Source organism: Homalodisca vitripennis, chromosome 4 (genome assembly GCF_021130785.1).
Source record: "Homalodisca vitripennis isolate AUS2020 chromosome 4, UT_GWSS_2.1, whole genome shotgun sequence".
Classification (NCBI taxonomy): Eukaryota; Metazoa; Arthropoda; class Insecta; order Hemiptera; family Cicadellidae; genus Homalodisca; species Homalodisca vitripennis.
In genome coordinates, this window is record NC_060210.1 from 41,293,351 (window position 1) to 41,315,794 (window position 22,444).

At 31.4% G+C, this 22,444-nt stretch overlaps 1 protein-coding gene across 5 annotated transcripts in view; it reads left to right on the forward strand.

The window, feature by feature from the left end:
• The window catches only part of LOC124359194 (NFX1-type zinc finger-containing protein 1-like), a 126,709-nt gene that overhangs the window by 17,194 nt on the left and 87,071 nt on the right, over positions 1-22,444 (forward strand). For 4 of the 5 annotated variants that reach the window (XM_046811744.1, XM_046811745.1, XM_046811741.1 and 1 more), the window contains one exon: positions 9,811-12,864. In XM_046811744.1, coding sequence (XP_046667700.1) covers positions 9,870-12,864 — 2,995 coding nt within the window. In that variant the 5' untranslated portion in view covers positions 9,811-9,869. Of the gene's footprint in view, positions 1-8,116; positions 8,393-9,810; positions 12,865-22,444 lie in introns of those variants that run through there. The other variant, XM_046811742.1, reaches the window with a different exon arrangement.

A 22,444-nucleotide genomic window follows, 5' to 3' on the forward strand; every position in this document is an offset into this window, starting at 1 on the left:
ATTGAATCAGTTTTTTAGGTAAGGTTTGTCTGTCTCCCCCTGTTTCAGCTTGGGTCAGTTTCTTTGATGAGGTTTGACTGACTAATCCAGGTACAGTCAGTGTCTCGAAGGTAGAAGAAATTGGAGATGAAAGCAGGTTATTTGAAGGGGGACAAAGAATTGAAGGTATTACAAATGTTTTTGGACTGTACTGCTCCTGTGGCATGTCATGTTCGATGTTTTGACAAATGTTTAGCTTAATTTTTGACTTTATGTTACCAAGAAAAGATCTTAGGTAAGCCCTTGCTGCACCTTCCAGATCAGAGATCTTCATTACAAGTTCTTCAGATTCAGTCTTCATCAAGCCAATAATTTTGCCTTTCTCATTGACCTGCAAGCTTAAGCTTTCCTCTCTAGCAACCAAGTCAACAATCCTTGTCCTTAGACCATTTCTTTCAACCTCGTCACAGGTAGCTTTCTGACTAAGCTCATCTAATTTTGTGGTTAACCGCTTAATTTTGTCTTCAAGTTCGGACTTTTTGGAATTTAAGTCAATAATAGTAATGGAGTAATGATTTTTTTCACTTTCAGCTTGTTCTAGCAAGTCCTGATTGATAGAGAGTTCTTTGTCAAGTTTTTTGTTTAAATAAATTATGTCTTGTTGCAGATTATGATTTTTCTCAGTTAATTCATGAATAATATCCTCAGCTGCTTTTAGTCTGTCTTCAATCTCCAATATGCTTTCACCTGCTTTTGCCTTAAGTTCATGTAATTCTTGTTTTAAAAGCATATTTTCATTCAATAAAGCATTACCTCCCTCAGCAGCCAGAGTGAGTGACATTTCATGATCCAAGCTATTTACTACTTTTAAGTCATGAATTTTTTTCTCTAGATCAATGATATCATTGCTGACGTCAGTTTTGTTTAAACAACTGTTACACCTCCACAAGTCAACCTCAGATTTTTCCATTTTCTTGAGCCTGCTGTCTGGACAGTTTAGACATCTGGAGTGATACCAGGATTTACACTGCCCATTACAGTATATACCAAGATGTTTGACCCCTATAGAACAAATTCCACAGGGGTATTTGGACATAGTTACAACAGACACAGATTCAAAAGAACAATAGTAGTAAGGGTTATGGTTTTAAAATTTGCTGTTTATCAGTTCTGCAACTTGTCATGCTATACTGTAAATATGCAATATAGAACGGTATTGTAAGTAGCAGTTAATGAAATGTTGAGTATGACAGATGGTAATAAAGCTACACCTCTATGCAAATAATACTATATAAGAGGCTTATATATTAATGATCCTATATAACAATGTCAAAACTATGAAATCAGCAGTACAATACAATAATTCTTAGAGGAGTCAATAGTCAATAGTCAATAGTCAATTTTTTATTGCGGAGACAAAATACATTTGTATAGCAAACGTCAAATATGTTAAAATTTGGACATACATACCACATCGAGCTCTCATTCAGACATACATTTGATCACTCATTCCACGTTCATCCATCGCCAATAATTCCCACTTCGTTCTAGAGTCAGTCTTGTTATTGTGTGGTCTCCCAGTCATACTCCAGAAACTCTTTTATATTGTAAAATGCATTTGACGCTAAACAGCGTTTTAAACGAGTTTTTAACGCCTTGAGCGTCGAGGCTTTTTGAAGCCTAGTGTATTATAATGCCTGAAGAGTATTATTCTGCAGTCAGTTGAGAGGTGTTGTGGTGGATCAGCACCGCTTATGGATTGTGCAGTACAGCAGCTGGCTGAATTGCTGTAGGTCAGCGCTGACAGTGCTGACACAGTGTCTGGGTCAGTGCTCCAGTTACAGATGGCCAGGCAGCTGTGTGTCAACACTTTGCGATGTGGAAGTTGGATGTGTGTTTGGATCAGGTGACGTGTTCCAAACCAATTGAGTGTTGGCAATTCCTGTGACGTCACTGTATATGATTTGTTTTCTTTTAGCTGTGATAAGTTAAGCTTCACTGAGTTAGTAGCTTGGAAATGTGTTAGTTTTCCTAAGCAAGATTAGTCCTCTGAACTTAAGAGGTATAATTATCTGTTTATAATAAAATCTTGATGTTACAACCTATTAAAAGTAGGCCAGAGCTCTTGAGTGTCTGAGTTATGTTAATATTTCTTCAGAATGGTAAGTGATTTTTAAGTATCTTAGTATAATATGACTCACAGTACTTGGTGGTGTTGATGAGAATAGGAACTTTTGTTGGTATGTCCTATTTCACAACAAAAATAACACTTTTCCTGGAGCTGATTAACACTTGTTATGCACTAGTCGGCCATGTTGGATTGATTTCCAACGAACTAAATGCATAGTACTTGGCTAACAAAATTACAGAGTTTATAATACATTTGCAGTCAATCATTTGATGGAGCCAGTGTCATGTATGATGAATTTAATGGCGTACAAGCTCTGATCCAACAGCTAACCAAAAACCAATGCTCATACATCCATTGCCATGCCCATGTGTTTTACGGCAGGAAATATTTTCTTTCAAGAAGGAGACAGCAACTGGTAATAAACACGTACATTTACTACAACAATGTAACACAAGATGGGTTTTCAAATACAATGGAGTCAATAAAAAAAAAAAAAAAAAACTGAATTCACCTTTGTTGTAAGTTCTTTAAAAAGATGTGTAGCAAGCGACAAGGGAATTACGTATTTTCTTCTTACCTAGGAAGTACAACTTTTATTTCTACTTATATTTGTTCAGTGAAATGTTTTTCTTTTGATCCAAGTTGAACTACCTGAACTACCACATTGAGAATATGATGTTAAAATATTAATATGAATAATAATGAACAAATCCTCATTTTTTTTAAATGTTTAAAATTATAGCAATTTTTATAAAACATCAGAAAGCTAAATTTACCTCAGGAAGGCCTTAAAACTCACTATTTTGAGTACTAACTTTACAAATTTTTCCATCCCTCAGACCCCCGGCCATAAAGTTATATATATACACACACACACACACGGGCCCTCCCAAAATAAAATTCCTGGAGCCGCCCCTGAGTAGAGGTTTGATTTTTTTTGGGAAAGTTTTCCTGAGACGTGAGGTTAGAATGAATAGAAAAGTGAGCGTAATACAGAATAGCCAGAAAGAAGCCCGCCAGTTCAGTTCAGCCTGATTGGATTTTCGTAGAAGACAAGATTTGGATCAGACAGTTTCCAGGAGCACGCGCACGACAATACAGCAAGAGAGAAGTAGGTTGTGGGTGTGCTGCATGGGCGCTCTGGCATGGCACATGTGTTGGGTTATGAAGACCCTGCCACTTCGCATCCATGTGTTACTATGTCATATTTCAAAATATTATATGATTATATTCAGTTTGTTTACAAATTTATTTCTTTGGTGATTTTCTCATTGCCATCATGATGACATTATAAGACCGATGTAAAAATGTTCACTAACGCTCAGCCAATTCCCATTGAGTGACCATGATTATACTTAATGTCCCTCATTTAAAAAGGAAGCTTCCTGCAAATTTTTAAGACTATAAGTCTGTTTGTTTTCGAGATATCTTACGACATACAGACAAACAGAAATGAATTTTCTAGTTCCTCGAGTGATAGGCTTTGCTAACACTCACCCAAATGTTAATATTAGACACACAAAAACAAGTTTGAAATAGTAGTTGTGTCAAATATGTAACAGTAAACTGATATAGTATGCTCTGTACCCTCTCTATTGGCTACAGTAAGTCTGCAGGCTGCCAAATTTTAATGTTCAGCAGTTAAGTAGAATAATTATTTGGCAGACTCTTTAAAGTATTCACCTCTGTACTAAACCTATCAACATATATGTGTAGTTGATGTGGATATCTACGAAAATAATTGTATATGGACAAGGCTTTAGTCAAAGTAATTCTTAAAAATATAGGATAAAAAAAATCCAAAACCAATAAGTTAAATATTGAATGTTAATGTAGACAAAGTTTTCTCCCATTATTATTTATGAATAATCAGCTTGATGATTAGTCACATTCAGCTGATACGACATGCAACTTGAGATAAGGCATTGAGCTGTTGTTGAGTAATCTGCTGACATGACTCGTGAAGTGTTACTCACTTGTTTATGAAAAGAATATTTATTTCAGGTTTATCATTGTGAAAACGAAAATCAATTATTCTTGTCATATTCTAACATTAACATTTATACATTATTTGTGTTGTGTCAAGATGTACATAATTATGATTATTTCAATTATTTGAATGAATTTAATCAGCTAGTGAATATTATGTTTCACAAGTTTTTAGGTAAACTACGCATATTTATCTATGAAAATTGTTCCATGAATAAATAGGCTCTAGAGGAAATCAAAAGCATATTTGTGTGTGTGTGTGTGTGTGTGTGTGTGTGTGCCTGCGTGCACGTGTGTGTATGTGTGTGTGTGTGTGTGTGTGTGTGAGCGTGTGCGCATATATGTCACTAATTTAATTTAAAAATATCATAATGTTGTTATTTATATGTCAATTTTTATATACAGTATCTGTTTTGTGTTTTGTTTTGTGAAAAATTAATGTATTCTAATATTTTTATGCTCAAAACCTTCTTTTAAAATATAGAAATATAAAACCTAAATTTTTGATTTTTTTGTTTGTTTAAAAATCTTTAGGTTCGATGCTTGAAGAAGTACAGTACTTAAAGCAATTCCTTGTTGTTTGTGCCAAAGAGAGTTACTTTTTATTGTGCATTGTATAATTTTGTTATTTTCTATTCTATTGATAACAGTTGGTCGTTGTGAATACCCTTTCACATTGCAGAAATAATCTCTCACACAACAAAACTTGGGTAATGGCAGGCTATAGTATGAAGTGAAGATGCTTTTATTAACTTAGTGCTATCAAGTTTTTTGTTTACAATATAATAATAGGATTTGTAATAAGTTCTGGCTAATTCCTATAGTTTTGTAGGTTAAAATGGTCAAAATGTTGTCCAAAGGAAGGTTTAGTTTTTAAAAATCTATTCTGGCAGATTTCCGTGGTTTTATTTATTAAAATATTCAAAAATGTTGTAATAGTTAAAAAGATCTAGTGTTTATAAGCTTTTTTGGCTGATTCCAGTGGTGTAATAAACAAAATGTAACAAAATACAAAAAATACATGTTCAGTCTTTGTTGAATTGGCTATTCCCAGTAGGTGAAAGAATAATTTACTTGAAAATGTAGTTAAACATAAGGGTAATGTATGTGTTGCATAAATTGCAATCAATTACCATGTCCTACATTTAAAACAGCAGATGTACAGAGTAAGGCACACAGTTGACTTGCAATGCTAGACAGTGTTCAGTTCATATGAGACAGCAGCTGATATGAGTTAGCTCTGTTTGCAGTTGGTGGTGATGTTATGCCATATATATACGTGTTAATTTAAATTGTGGTGTGACTGTTTTGGCAACTTCATGTTTTAGGTACCAAATTTTCCTTATCTGGACTTATGCTAGTTTTTATATTTCATACATGACTTGTGACGATGCTTGTGTAAGCTTTATGACAATAAACATATTCTTATTCTTATTCTTAAACTTAATGTTGTGACATCATTGTTAACCCTCCATCTGTGACATTGTTAAACAACTATTGACTAGTCTCTAAAAAATGTTTCTCCAATGGTGAACAACTAGTCAGTAGTCGATTTTGCAGCCATTTATTTAATCAAACTTTTGCTGTCGAAAATAAAACTTAAATAGGACAAACATTATGCCAAATTAATCGGGATATTTCACAGATGAATTTGATATATAGTTTATAGAATAATAATGAGAAATAAGTATGCACCGTAATTTAAAGTCACAAAACAAATGTTGGTTTGCCGTGTCTGGTTGCGCAGTTCGAGAGAACACAAAAAACGGGACTTTTCCCTTGGGAAATTTTGTTTTGGAATGAAATTGGCTACATCACTGCGATCAGAATTTTGTTCTCAACAAGATCATCTGCTTCAAACATCTATTCTTTGATATATGTTGTAAAGAAAAACCTTCAACGCAACCATTGTTTGTGACATTTCTGTAATGTTAGATGACTAGTTTCACTAATGGCTAGTATTTTGTTGTTTCTCATAATATTATTAGAGTTGTATTAGTATTAAACAACATCAAACTTTTCGTTGTGAAATTTTCCATCAAGTGGTATAGATATTTACAAGGAATAAGTAAATTATAAGTGTTTGTTTTGTGATCATACTGTATAATTTCGAGAGGACTATAGCCGACATATTGATGCACCAACATTACTCATTGTGTATTCTAAACTTTTATTTGTGATTCATTTATTGTAGAATAATTTAGTGACATTCACAGGTCTGTAGGCTAAATTGTCATATAAAATTTGTGACACCTAGGCTTACGCATAGATTACAAATACTGTTTATTTCATTATTTTTTATTTATTGAACACTATGAGTGACCTAGTGTCAGATGAACTTAGACAATTTAGTATTAGTAACAACCATTTTAATACAAAAAAGTATATAAACAAATTTATTTTTATTTTCAGAAATTTCATGGTCTACAACATAGAAAAGGCCTCAAAATATAATAAGCATACAGAAAATATGTACAAATTTTAGAATGTGAATGTTACTTTTTGAAAAAAATAATTTTACTATTTACAAAAAACAATTTACAAATTTTGAGGCAAGTAAATTTTTTTATGTTTTGCCTAAAAAACCCTTTTAAAAGACATTTTGAAAAGTAGTAACAAATTATTTCAATTTTTTTTGTAAGGCTGTACTTTTAGATATTTTTGTTTTACTTCTCGTTGTTTCACTTATAATGAAAAAGAAAAACGTAAATTTAAATAAAAAAATTAATCCAACTGCATTTAAATGTTCCTTGTTTTGTGCTAAAAAAAAAATATATATATAAATATAAATTTATATATAATACATATTTTATATATATATATATATATATATATATATATATATATATAAAATATGTATTATATATAAATTTATATATATATATATATATTGCACAACTAGCAAAATAATACCTGCTATTATAGGAATTTCAACTGTCAGATCCAGGGTTAAAAAATGCCTCAGTTTTATGTACGGTGTTAATCTCTGGAAACATTGAATATATATTTTGGTTGGAACTTTATTTTTCAAAAGAAGTTCCTTTAAAGTTGTGCTTGATATGCATTGAAGTAAAGTTAAATTCTTGCATTATAAATGCTGTGTTAGCAGTTGAGTACAGATGTTACCAAAAAAACTGGAATGGTTTACTTCCTCAGAAAGGTTTACTAAACGTGTCAAGAAGTTCCAGTATTTTTAAGTGGAACAACTAAGCTAGTAAATATTCCAGATTCTGTCTACTGTACAGGTAATTACAACATTTGAAGTTACAGCCTGTCTCTCTTGTAGACTATTTAGAGGTACCAATAATCAGGGATCAGCAATGTTTATTAATCCTTAAAAGTGGTTATATTACGGCAATGAAAATCCTTAAACATGCCTGTTATGTTACTATTTTAAGTTTATTTACTCATTATTTAATTTTAATTGTATTAGTTTCCAATCTGTAATTTAGTGCTTAACACACAGTAATAAGTTGGCTTAGCAGTACACATCGTCCTTGTTTGAAACTTAATGAAAGTACAGTTTTCTTAATGAGCAATAATTACCGAAAAGTAAGTAGGCACCATCTTGTTTAAGATCAATATGACAAATGGAGCTGTATGGAACAGATTACTGAGTATCCATGGTTATCCTTGAAACTCTGCTGCACCAAAAGAGGTGGAATCGTCACTATTTAATGTTTGTAGTTATGCAAAGCAATGATGGAAAATATTCCTAACGTTCCTGTGTTTCTTGTTATGTATTGTATGGAAGGGCGTATACATATAGTACGTTTCATGTATATTGTACTTGTCAATATATTCCAATGGTCTAATCAGAGGTGTATTATCATTTGCTTGTCACATATCTCAAAAAAATACCACTCACAACTTATCTTAATAGATAAGCTGTCTGCAGTTTTGTGTTTCACAGTTATACTTATATTTTTGCTTCAGTGAATAACTAAGAATTTTTATGATATCTTAAAGTGTGTTTCTTCCTAGCTTAAGTAGAATACAATATTTTATTGAAGTTTTGTGTTTCTTGTTTTGTTGAATTTGTAGCAATCTTATAATAATGACAAGAATGGTCTTAAAACATAAATATTAAAAATTGTTCTCATTTCTGTTTTGATTGTTATTGATACAGTTTAATTTATTCTTACTGAATTGTTTTTATAATATGTGCAAAGATAATTTATAATGAATCCATATGATTACAGTTTTACTAAGCAAATCAATGTATTTAGTAATTTCTAATTCTCTGGAGTATTGAATCATTTTGGCACAAGGCTATCTATTTATTAATAAGAAGTAAGTACCATATGATAACTAAATACCACTTGTTTACAATAATAACAATAGGGGAATTTGTTTGTTAATAAAATGTGTTTTTAATATATTAATAAATATTAAGAATAAATTTTAAAATAAAAATTAATAGTAAATTGATGTTCTGACAGCTTAAAAAATTTAACAGAAAATAGATGAGAAATTAGTTTAAAATTAATAATAATAAATTAACCCTTTGACTAATAATCCTGCAGCGAATTCAGGAGCGGCCTACGTGTCTCTTGCAGTAATCCTGATAGCTGTGATAATCGTGTAATAGTTTATTCAAGCTACGCCAATGACTATCACTTAATAATGTTATGATTTGTGTGGGATTTTTGTGGCTTGTATGAATTGAAGCGTTGCATGCAACATCATTCTTTTAATAATTGTCTTGGACATTAAGGGTATGTTTCAAGATTTATTTACTCTTTTGATTACAGTAAAATTTGATAACACATTCGGTCATGAACAAGATCAGTCACGTAACACTTTCACATCATTGACAATCTATAAAAGTCCAGTGAGGCAACAATGCTGATTGTATTTTTTATTTTTGTTTAAAAAAAAATGTGATAAACACAAAATAAGAAAATGTGTCTTTTCCTCTGTGGTATAGTTCTGAAATCAGCAAAGTCTAGTTTTATTAAACCTTTAAACATCCAATTGTTTTGTATTGGGCATTAAGCGATAAATTGCAAACTTTTTATCTATGTATAACCATAATGATTTATATTAAACATTAAAAACTACTGAATTGTGAAAAACATTTAATACTGTATTATTTTTACAAATAAGTGATAGCAAACAAAATTATTTTGACGAAACAGTATAAATGTTATAAAATATATATAGAAAGTAGCACAAGAAATAAATACAAATTAAGGAAAGTTACACATTATTTTACAATGTTTTGTACTCCAAAAACAAAATGTAAAAATTCTTGAATTGTTTAGAGTAGCCATGATAGTGATAATAATTGTTTACACATGTTTATTTTTGAAGTTTAGGAACATATCAAACTTAATAAATATACCTCATAGAGTAATAAAACTGTAAGAATGTCGAATGAGTAGGAAGAGCAAAGCTAGACTAATAAACAAAAGCCAGGTAATGTCGTATTTACTCACTATGGAGTTTTCAAGATGGCAAACATAATAATAATAAATATACTGCTATTATTATCAATCATGTGTAGATGGTCTTGCAGTTAGAAGACGGTAGTACTTGATAGCAAAAGTGACTTGCCCTACCATCTAGCAGCATCTAGTAAGCACTACTATGGCCCTTAATGTTTTAAAATGTAGTTTTTGTTATATCTCATTTTGGGTTTTATAATCTAATATGTTAAAAAGTGAAATAGCTAATGGGTTAAAGATTAATATTATAATTTGTTTCAGGTGGACAATACACTACAAGAGGTAATGTATACATACTAAGAAATCAACAAATCTAAAAAATGAGCCATAAAGGAGCAAAAAGCTTGTCAAAAGGAGAGGGTAGTTCATCTAGTTCAAATCCTAGAGGTGGAGCGCTGTCAGATGCTTTCTTTCAAGCCGTGGAACAATTTAAGAATAATGACGATGAGGAGTGGAGGGTTCAAAAGAGGCGGAAAAATCGTCAAGAACCAAGAGAGGTGAAACATTTTGGAAGAGATCAATCCAGGGATTTAAGCAGTGAGATAAGAGAAAGGCGTCATAGTAAATCTTCAGAAAGTTATAATAGCAAGAAGGTAAACAATCAAAAACCTTCTCAGAATTCTTGTAAAACCGAAACTGAAAAAGGTGACTATAACAATAGTTTTGATCGGCAGAAACACCAGAAGAGCAGTCAGTTACAGAGCTCAAAAAAAAACTCTTCTAGTGTTACTGACAGTACTAAGAAAAAAAATGAGCATTGTAGGGATGATTTCAAGTTTGGATTTTCATTTTCAAAATTAAATGAACTGTCAGCAAAAGATTCCACAGATATCATTCGTACTTTAGCAAATAGTCGTAGTGGACTAGATACATTTCTTACTAGTAATATCAAACCAGACTTCATGTATCTTATAATCAAGATTTTAAGTAAATTAACAACATCAGACTGGGAAGAAAACAAAGAACATGTTTTAATGAAAGCAACTCCTCCTGAATTTTTTAAGAAGATTTCAGAGTTTGTTGTGTGTCTTGTATCAGATGAGCAAAGTTTCAAAAGATGTGAAGAAATGGAATCATTTTTTGACAACTTGCTAACATTCTTCCGTGCCATCATGACTGTACTACCAACAGTCGCAGCTGAACACTTAATGGGACCCTTGAGAGTTACTAAAATGGCAATGGAAAATGTAGCAGCATATCAGCAGAATGTTACAATCAATGCTAATTTGTTTGAAAAACTAAAAGAGCTAATAGTTGATTTTGAAGAACGAAAGAAGGAGAAAGAAGAAAGGGATAGAGTTATTCGTGAAAAAATTGAGCCTGTCTATCCGAAGCCTTTGGTTAATATTAGCGATATCCCTGTTTATCCCCGTCCAGAAGATATTGCTTGTGCTCAAGGTCTAATAGTTCCTAATAAAATTAAAGGATGTTACAAGAATGTTGAAGATTATTTAAATGTACAGTTTCACCTGTTGAGAGAGGACTTTATTGCACCTTTGCGGCAAGGTATTCATGAGTTCAGAACAGGTCATGATGAGAAGAAGAATAAAAAAAAGACAAAGATAAATAACATTAGAATCTATAACAGAGTGAAATTTTTAAAACCAAAGGTTATTGCTGATAAAGTTGGCTATGATATTTGCTTTGATCCTGAAAAACGATTGAGAGTTAAATGGGAATATTCTAAAAGATTTATTTTTGGATCTCTTCTACTTTTTACAACAGACAACTTTCACTCTTTCTTCTTAGCTACAGTTGTTAAAAGAGACTTATCTATTTTGGAGAAAGACAGAATTGTATCCGTTATTCTGTGTGATACAAGTGAGCTCGCCCAAGATATTCTCTCCAAGGAATTTCTAATGGCTGAAAGTGAGATTTACTTTGAACCTTATTACAGTGTATTGAAGGCTCTTCAGAAGTTTGACAACAATTCATTTCCAATGAAAAAATATTTTGTTGATGTGGAAACCAAGACAGATCCCCCAGCTTACACACGTAATGGGAGTGATGTATACTCAATCTCTATTGGTGATGGAGGGATCAATGGACGATTTACAATCAAACTCTTTGAGCCTCATACCTGGCCAGCTTGTGAAGAACTAGGTTTTGACAGTTCACAGTTAACGGCATTCAAAGCAGCACTAACAAATGATCTGGTAGTCATTCAAGGGCCTCCAGGCACTGGGAAAACATACCTTGGCTTAAAAATAGCAGCTGCTTTGTTGGAAAATTCTGTCATATGGAATTATGATCATAAAACACCAATTTTAGTTATCTGTTATACAAATCATGCTCTTGACCAATTTCTTGAAGGCATTGTTCAGAACAATCTGACTAATAATATTGTCCGAATAGGGGGAAGAAGCAAGAGTGAGCTATTAGGACCATTCAATTTAAGAGAAAGAAGAAAATCTGTTGCGTACTTCAGCCCTAACTTTTATCAAGCAGCATTATTAAAAGATCTTAAAAGAGAGATGTCTGAGATATTTGAAAATATAAAAATACTACAAGATAACTTGGAACATCTGGATAAAAATGATGGCATTCTTTCACTGAAAACTTTGAAAATAGTTATGAGCGAAACTCATCAAACATACTTCAAGAATAATGATCATGTGCTTGAATGGCTTTTGCTTGGTGTAAGTGATCAAGGAAGGTCTCAGAAAAATCTCATTTCAACATATGACAAAGGTGTTAGAAGACGACAGACTGAAAATGTGCTTGATGATTTCGGATTTGACCTAGCAGATTTTGAAAATGTAAGGAGATTAAAAGAGGTATTTTTTGACAGAATTGATCTTGATGAGGCAAACCAACATACGAATGCAAATATTCAAATATTCTTTAGTTACACATTTGAAGAAATTCAGAAGAAAATAGAACACTATGAAAAGATCTTTGAAAGTCTCCCTAACTCAGAAGACAGTAGAGAAATGATACAGCAAAAGATGCATGAAGCAAAACAAGCAGAAAGTGGTCTTAAACTGATCCTCAATCATTTTGTAGACAAACTTACAAACATTGGCATTCCAACTGAGGACGATACAAGAAGGTTATTTAAAGTGGAGAATATAAATGCTTTAAATAGCAATGAGCGATGGGTGTTGTATAAGATTTGGATTGAGTTTCTAAAGTCAGGATATTGGATGATGTTAGGAAAACTGGAAGAGAGATACAGAAGGGGAGCTCGCCGGTACGATGAAGTAAGACAATTTGATGACTTAAGAATTGTTCAACAGGCTGATGTTGTTGGCGTAACGACTACAACAGCTGCACGGTTACAAGCCATGCTGAGAGAACTAAAGCCTAAGATTGGTAAGTATTAAAGCATGTAAAAAATATTTTGATTTAACTTTTTGAGGACCATATATGAGGTATGTTCAAAAAGTAAAAGAAATTTTCATTTTTGAACAAAATATTTATTTGTCTAAATTAATTTTTTCACCCAATTAATTAATAGGTCCCATTACATATTATGCACTAGTGCCAGCACTTCTTCCAATCCTTGAAACATATCTTGTACTTGAACTTTGGGATAGCTTTTAGCTATTTCAGCAATGCAATTTAAATGTTATCAATGCTTGTAAACTGACAGTCCTTTAAGGTTCCCTTTATGTAAAAAAATAATACTGTATTATTGTATATATTCATTGTATTATTGGCCGTTTGACCCTGTGGTCAGAAGAATTCACGATGCACTATGCCATTAAAATCGAAGAACACAGTAAGCATAACCTTCACGTTTTATAGCTCTTGTCGAGTCTTTTCACTTTGACAAATTTTGACAATCAGACTCTCCAAACCCATAAAACTTAAAAATTCCTATTACTTTTTGGATACATTTTATATCGCCCAAACATGTTCTGTAGAAAAAGACTTCTGAATGATGTATCTAATGTCCTTTTGTACTTTTTGTTAAAAAAAGCAGATTTGTAGAAACATTTATGCTTCATGTTCATGGAAACTTTGAATGTCTTTGAAATAGTCTAATCACTGTAATTTATTTCTAAAACGAATTGGAAAGAAATAATGTGATCATTATGGTACAAATGATTGCAATTTATTTGATAAGGATATAGAAAATTGCAAAATAATGGTTTTGTCTTATAATAAAAAAACTATCCAATTCATTTATAGTTTGGTATACTTTCTGCTCTTTAACTCTACTTTTACAAAATATACATTCTCACAGTAAAAATATTTTTGGCATTTATGCATAAAGAAGCAAACTTAGAAATAAAAAAGAAACAAGTTTTGTATATTCAATCTCAGATAAGAATAAAACATAATTCATCCAGATATTGTACTAGAATGTCAATAGACAATTTAGATATAAATATTTTAGAAAAATAATGATATAGATATTCATTTTATACCTCAAGCTTTAAATATTTATTTATCTCTGCAATTGCTCTTGTTAGTCACAGTCTTTTTCACTTATACCCAAAACAACTTACTAACAAAAAGTACTAGTGATTTGTATTTTATTGGTAAAAACATTATTACCTGTTATATATTATAAATTATAAAATTATATATCAATCAAAAGTTTTAATCTTTAGTGATATTTGATTTTTTTAAAATCCTGTTCCTGCTGTCTAATAATAGGCTATTCTAATCTTAGAAAATTCTGTGGTGTAGGAATGTATCTAACAAAAAAGACAGTCCAAAACTGCTGTTGATATGTGTATAAATTATTAGGATTTAGTGAAAAATTATGTTACTTAACTACACCCAGATTATAGTGTAAGCAGTTCAAAGCCAAGTAAGTGCACACAATTACATATCCAACTGTACTAAAAGAGATAAAAACTGATTCATTTTGTTGATAACGCATTGTTATAATTTTGTCATTAACATTGCAGTATATTACGCTATTTTGGGTTACTAAGGAATTAGTGATACCTTTATTCTAAAAACATTGTGTATAAATGAAATATAGGGAAATTAAACATTATTTTACTAAAAGAAAACTTGGAATGTTTGAACTTGGCACATCTTTGGTAATCTGATTATTTTTATAGTTATAGTTGAACTTAAGTCATCCTTTGTGGTTGTAAACTTTTTTATTATTAATTCTCAAAAGTAATGGTTTATTAAAAATACTATCAATAGCTAAAAACCACAACTGGATAACTCTACCATTATCTATTTTAATGAATGGATTAGTTTAATGGTTGTGTTGTCTATTTAAAACAAATTACCAGTCTTCTTTATGGAAAATATCCTATTTCTAATGAATCAAATTACTGAAATAAATTGTACATAATTACAATATAATCTTGAGTGATATTTATTGGAATCAATTTATTTTCACTCTACAAATTATTTTCTTTTGTTCACCATACAAAATTACATTGTAATATTTTATCCATACAAGTTTTAATTTTTGTAGTAATAATAGTTATAAATTTGTTTATTTGTCGTAAAACATGTTACATGCATTGACTAAGTCTAATTCAGCTACATACTAAATAGCATTGTCCCTAAATAATATTTAATAAGTATGATACAAAAATATTATACAGGGTGATTCAAAACTAAACGGCAATCTCTCGGGAGCTTATTCTATAGCTAAAAACAAGTAAAAAAGTTCATATAACCATATGCCCGGAAACGCTTCGTTAGCGAGTTACGCCTAGCGAAAGATTTCTCCCGGATTTCAGAACCCTTGGTGAAGTCAGGCCGTATAAAAATGGTAAAGGTAGTTACAAAGATACAAATACGATTGTTTTTTATGTTTTTATATCTGACAAATTTATTAAAATTCGTCCCAGAGCTGTAAATGCAATACTTTCAGAGATATCTTACGTAAAACACAAGAATTGGTGCAAAGAAATAACACATTTTTGTGTTTAACGTAAGATTACTTCCATAAATGTTAAATAAAGGTCATTTTTTTCTTAAACAGATTTGTAGAACATTTAATTCTGAAAAGATTCATGTGAATTACTTAGGAAAAAAATTAATAATAGGTATTGAAATTTAGCTTTATTTAAAAATAAAACAGACGCACAAAAATGCATATTCTTATCTGCATAAAATATTAACTAATGTTTAGGTTGTGAGTAACAGCTGATCATTTATTCTAGACTGAACATTAACATAAAATGTATTTACCTTTATAAAACTGTAATAATCACCTATAATAGTTGCTCAAAGTGTCCTCCGTTGTTAGCAATGCACGTTTTCGCACGACGAATCCACTCTTTTCTAGCGCGTTTCATAACGTTTGGAGCATTCTTGATAGTTTCTGCCGCCTCTGTAATGCGATTACGTAACTCCTCTATGGTGTTAATCCGTTTTGAATAAACAATTGACTTCATCCAACCCCATAAGAAAAAGTCTGCTGGCGTGAGGTCAGGAGAACGTGGTGGCCATTTTACTGGTCCATTTCGACCAATCCATTGTCTACCGTATGTATCATTTAAATAGTTTTTCACATCATTAGAAAAATGTGGAGGTGCTCCGTCGTGCATAAACCATGCATTTATTCTGTTTTGAACAGGAATATCTTCCAAGAGGGTAGGCAGGTTTGTTCTTAAAAAATTTAAGTACGCTACTCCATTAAGTCGATTAGGGAGGAAAAATGGACCAATCAAATTATCACCCAGAACACCAAGCCATACATTGACTGAAAATGTATGTTGAAAATGCCTCGTCGCAGTTTCATGTGGGTTGTTGTACGCCCAAGTATGGGTATTACGAAAATTTACAATTCCATTTCTAGTAAAACAGGATTCATCAGTAACGAGAATACGCCGAAGAAAATACTGATGTCGTAAACAATTTCTTCTTAACCAGCGGCAGAACATCTTCCGTTTATTAAGATCTTGCGGTAATAAGTCTTGAACACGTGTTATATGGAATGAGTACAACTGTGCTTCATGAAGTGTCCGCCATACGCTTGACTGGCAAATATTTAACTGACGTGATAATCGTCTGGTGCTTGTGGTTGGTGATAATTCTACAGCATTTATTATTGCTTGTTCATTATTATAGTTCCTTGCGCTACGTTGACGACCAGTATCTATTCGCTTCGGTTTAAAGCTACCAGTTTCTCTAAGTCGTCTCTCCACAGCTTCAAATGTTTTGCGATCAGGTGTTCTTCGATGTGGAAAAGTATCACGATATTCCTGAACTGCAGCTAAACCATTCTTGTTAACTTTGCCGTAAATCAGTATCATGTCCGTATACTCTTCAAACGAATACATACCATTTACATTATCTGCCATTATTTACTAAGATAATTACATACACTTTTATAAAAATATATTTAATAAAATATTTTAAAAATAAATATTTAATAAAATATTTTAAAAATAAATATTTAATAAAATATTTTATACACTTGTATAAAATATTTCCAAATAATCACAGGATCTCACAAAATACAATCTTCACACGCCACAATACAAAAACCTCCATAAAGGTTATTCAAATATTACTTCATGAACTTAATTGTTGATCAGCTGATATTGCCAACCTTTGCAAAGAAAATATGACGATAAAAAGTGTTAAATAAATGATCAGCTGTTACTCACAACCTAAACATTAGTTAATATTTTATGCAGATAAGAATATGCATTTTTGTGCGTCTGTTTTATTTTTAAATAAAGCTAAATTTCAATACCTATTATTAATTTTTTTCCTAAGTAATTCACATGAATCTTTTCAGAATTAAATGTTCTACAAATCTGTTTAAGAAAAAAATGACCTTTATTTAACATTTATGGAAGTAATCTTACGTTAAACACAAAAATGTGTTATTTCTTTGCACCAATTCTTGTGTTTTACGTAAGATATCTCTGAAAGTATTGCATTTACAGCTCTGGGACGAATTTTAATAAATTTGTCAGATATAAAAACATAAAAAACAATCGTATTTGTATCTTTGTAACTACCTTTACCATTTTTATACGGCCTGACTTCACCAAGGGTTCTGAAATCCGGGCGAAATCTTTCGCTAGGCGTAACTCGCTAACGAAGCGTTTCCGGGCATATGGTTATATGAACTTTTTTACTTGTTTTTAGCTATAGAATAAGCTCTCGAGAGATTGCCGTTTAGTTTTGAATCACCCTGTATATAGAATAATATAAGACATTAATTGTCTAGTTGAAAATAACACTGATTATATCATGAGTTTATCTTAAAGCAATCATTCAAAGTATATTTTGTTAATAGTAAAACTCATCAATATTATAGAATGGGTTTTTCAACAGCCACTCATAAAGTTTATTTTTATAAATTTTACGAGGGTATTTTTCAATCAGATGTTTCAATTTGTTATGCACTTTTAAGCCAATTACAACATGACTATCCAAAGATTTGCTCAGTCAACAGTATTCAATTAAAATGTTATTTCTGTTTCTTGTGTTATAATTATGTGTTTGTGTATGGTTTATTAAGTCCTTATTATTTAAAATGTAAACAGATAAGTCAAACAAATATAAATGAACTATTGTAAGAATTCCTTGGTTAATGAAAACAGGTTTACAATGATCGAGATATTCAGCTTTAGCAACAATTCTAACAGCTTTCTTTTGAAGCACCAGTATTTCCTGAACTCTAGCACTATTTCCCCACAGTATTAATCCTTATCTCAAAATTGACTGAAAGTAACCAAAATATGCAGCCCGAACATAATTTTCACTTATGCAGCAAAATAGACGTCTCAATAAAAATATAATTCTAGATAATTTAGTAGACAGAAAATCAATGTGAGGTTCCCATGAAAGATTATGATCAATATGAATTCCTAAAATGTTGATTACACTACTTGATTCAAGATTAAAACTATTTTCAGGAATTGATTTTAAAGTAAACAAAATGTTTTGAGTTTTAGTTTCATTAATTAAAAACCCGTTTTCTTTAAACCATATTGATGCTTTGTTTATTGTGGTGTCAGTTAATTTCTTTAGTTCATTTAGGTTATTACGACTATTGAAAACAGTTGTGTCATCAGCGTATAAAAGCGTATTAGCATTAACAGCCAATGTTATGTCATTGATATTTATGATAAAAACTAAGGGTTCAAGTACAGGTCCGTGAGGGTCACCGTACTCTATTTTAACTTTCTGTGACCAATTTCCTTTGATATATACTTTTTGTGTTCTATTGATGAGGTGTGATTTTATAAAATCAAGGGCACATCCATGAATTCCCTAATGTTTCAATTTGGGTAAAAGAATACTGTGTTATACTCAATGAAATGCCTTACTCAAAGCACATAAAGTGGCCTGAGCAAAGGCCTTATTTTCAAAAGTTGACAGTATATTTTGTATTAGCTTTTCAATAGCATCAATAGTGGATTTACCTCTTCTGAAACCAAATTGTGATGGACTTAAAATTTTATTTTCTTCTAAATAGTCACTTATTTGGTCATAGACCCAGTAGTTCTAGTAATTTAAATAAGACTGGGATAACCGAGATTGGGCTGTAGCTACTTGGATCATTATAGGGACAATTTTTAAAGACTGTACAAATTCTGGAAACTTTCAGTTGCTCTGGAAAAATACCCTCTCATAGACGTATTGAAGCAAAGTGTTAGTGGCTCAACAAAAGTATAAATCAATTTCTTTAATAGATTATTAGATATATTGTAGATGTCATTACTATCTGAATTGTTTAGTCTTTTAGCTGCATCAATTGTGTCAGATGGCTTGATGGTTTTTAAACGATAAAAATTGTGAATTAATACAATTAACTTTTAATAAATTTAAACTACTATTAATAACTGTACCAGTGTTCTTTTTAATATTTTTTATTGAGTCAATAGAAAAATTACTAAAGTCTTCTGAAGTAATATCAGTTTGAAGGCTGTGGGGTGTACTTTTACTCTTGTTTCTAATTATTTCCCCATGCTGCTTTATTTTTATTGCTGCTGGTTTTAATATAATTGGTGTTGTGATTAAGTTTGGTGTTTTTAATAGATAATTTATACTCTTTTTTGTTGGTTAAAAAGTTGGAGAAGCTCATTCAAAGGCTCCCTAGAACTTCTGATTAAAGCGTCAAAACAACGACTTTTCTTTCATATTCCTTAATTCACTAGTGTACCATTTATATTTAATATTGCTTTGAACTATAAGTGATTTTTTCTTAACAACTGAGTAACAAATTATAATATTTAAAAGAATTAGAAAAAACGACTGAAAAGATTGTTCAGTGTCAGTGAACTTAATTTCATTAATTATGTGTTTCCAGTCTAGCATTGAATTGCATTGAAACTAGATATTAAGTTGCATATTTCTTGTTAAGGCAAAGCAATTTGTAAGTACATGTCTTACCCAATAAAACCATTTTTACCATTTGGTGGAATAAGAGCTTGAGCATCTAGCATATTAAGGTCAGCCATTACACCATCGTGATCAGAAAAAGGAAAACGAAAAATGTTACAAGAGTTAACCCTATTCTGCTCAGAATATTGACAAAAATATTGTCAAGGCAATTTGCACCCCGTGTAGAAGATTCGTTCAGACAATAAAAATTATACTCCCTTAATAAATTTAAAAAATATTTAACGAATGGTTTGTTCTTTGTTCTTGTTTCTAAATCTTAACTGTAAGTGAATTCCCAGACTGTCTAAAATATTGTAAAGTTACATCTATTTTTAAAAAAAGGACAAAAAGAAATGCCCGAGAACTATAGACCTATTACTATTGTACCAACCCTTAGCAAAATAAAAGAAACCTGTATGTTTAAGCAATTATATAAGTATTTTATGGAAAATAATTCATTGTACAAAAACCAATTTGGATTTAAGCCAAATCACTCTACTGGTAAGGCTATAGAATGTATAGTAAATTCAATTCTGAGGGGTCTAGAAGACAAACAGGTAATTGGTTCCACCTTTATAGGCCTAACAAAGGCTTTTAATGTTGTTACTCACTCTATTTTTTTTTAACTTAATGTCTATGGTGTAAGAAACAAATAATTAAAGTTGATTCAAAGTTACCTAACAAATAGAATGCAAAAGGTAACTCTAAACAATGTTTTGTCACAGTATCAGAAAATAGTAGCAGGTGTTCCCCAAGGTTCTGTACTTGGTCCTTTTTTGTTTTTGGTCTTTATTAATGATTTTCATGTTAATGTTTCATCCATGTCTGTAATTTATGCAGACGATACAACTCTTCTTTGTTCTAATGTGGATGTGTGGCAACTTAAAGTACAATTAATTAATGCTCTTCAACTCGGACCTATAATAGTTACAATTCCCAACAAACTAGATTATTCAACAAACTACCATTAGCTATAAGAGAACTACCAATTAATAACTTTAAATTAAGGATTTCAACGTGGCTTAAGACAAAAGCTTTTTACTCTGTTGACGAGTACATGAAGTGCAACATGTTTGATCTGTTACAAAATACATATAGTTAATGTAACTAAATTAGGAATATGAATTAGTTTTTATGTCAAATGTTTTTCATGACGAAGGCTATTGTAACTGAAAATGTTATTTAATGGCCAATAAAGATCTTGAATCTTGAAAATTTGTAATATCAAATTTAATGTTCACATTGCCTCTAATAACTATCATATAGCTGGTCCATTGAGTTAAATATAATATAAAATTTTCAAGTTTATTGAGAAAAATATTATTGTCACCCTCAGTTGAATGGTACAATGAAACAATGATTAATTTGAATTTATCTAATAATATAGCGGTTACTTCAAAATGAAGTTCTATACAACATTCTGTAACATCAAGAGGCCTTGCATGAAAATTATTGGACAAATATTAATGTTTCTCCTCTAATCCGGTTTGCTCTACAGAAAGCAGATGCACAGTAAAAACCATTTGGAAAAGAAGATGCTACCACTGATTATTTAAGAAAATGCTCTGATAAGCAAATGACATATACAAGGTTCAATTCAATTTTTATCAAAGTTTCTAGAACAGTGGTTTTGTTATTAAGACCTTGAATGTTTGAAAATATACCAATTTTATTTATAATATTATTTTGTGAACTTGATGAGTTAAAACAATTTTCAAAATGACGAAAGTGCAAATTACCTGGTATTAAGTTAATTAAATTTCTATAATTAGATTCCTTTCCTCCTCCAAAAAATTACTCAAAATCGATACACCCACAGGGTGCTCCAGAGGACACTGATCACTATCACTTGTGACATTCACCTAAGAAACGTGATCACTTGAAATGCTCTCATTTTGCTCACGGCACTTCACTTGTGAAGATGACGGAGTTTTAACCTCAGATATTGGGCTCTCGTACGTGACGTCAGAATTTTTAAGGGGTGTTTGTTCTGCCTCCATGATACCGATGGATTTCTCCAACCTCATCACAAAGCTAATATATGGGAGGCCATTTCTCAACTTCCTGGTAGGATGTTCATCATAGGTAACGATGCTGACAGAGGCTCCTGTGACTTGACTATAGTAGTTGACTACTTGACTAGCAGCAAAATGTTCAATTAGGATTCCATCTCGACACATCCCATAGGGGAGCAAATAAGATACTTTAGATCCTTTTTTATAAAATTTTCAGTAAAGTGCTTAAAAGACAGGTCATACTAAGTCTAGTTTATTAAAAAAATACAGTTTAGTAACCAGGCCATAGACCGAGGCTCCAGATTGTAGTTTCTGGTACATCAGGTGTTTGGTAAGACAGTCTTCAACCCTTGGTTTTCGGAATTGATCCTTAAACACTACTGCCACCCCTGTACTCATACTCTTGTTGCTTGTCAAATCTGCTGAGATGCAATGAGCAAAAGCCAACTTCTCATTATACCTGTGTTATTGAATAATATTCTTGAAATTAGTCTGTACAACTGAGATTGGCAAACTAACTCTAGTGACAAAGTTGGTCCAAATACCTCCTTTACTTTCTGAGCTTGAATTTGATGGATGACTGAAAACTTTTCTCAGCCTAG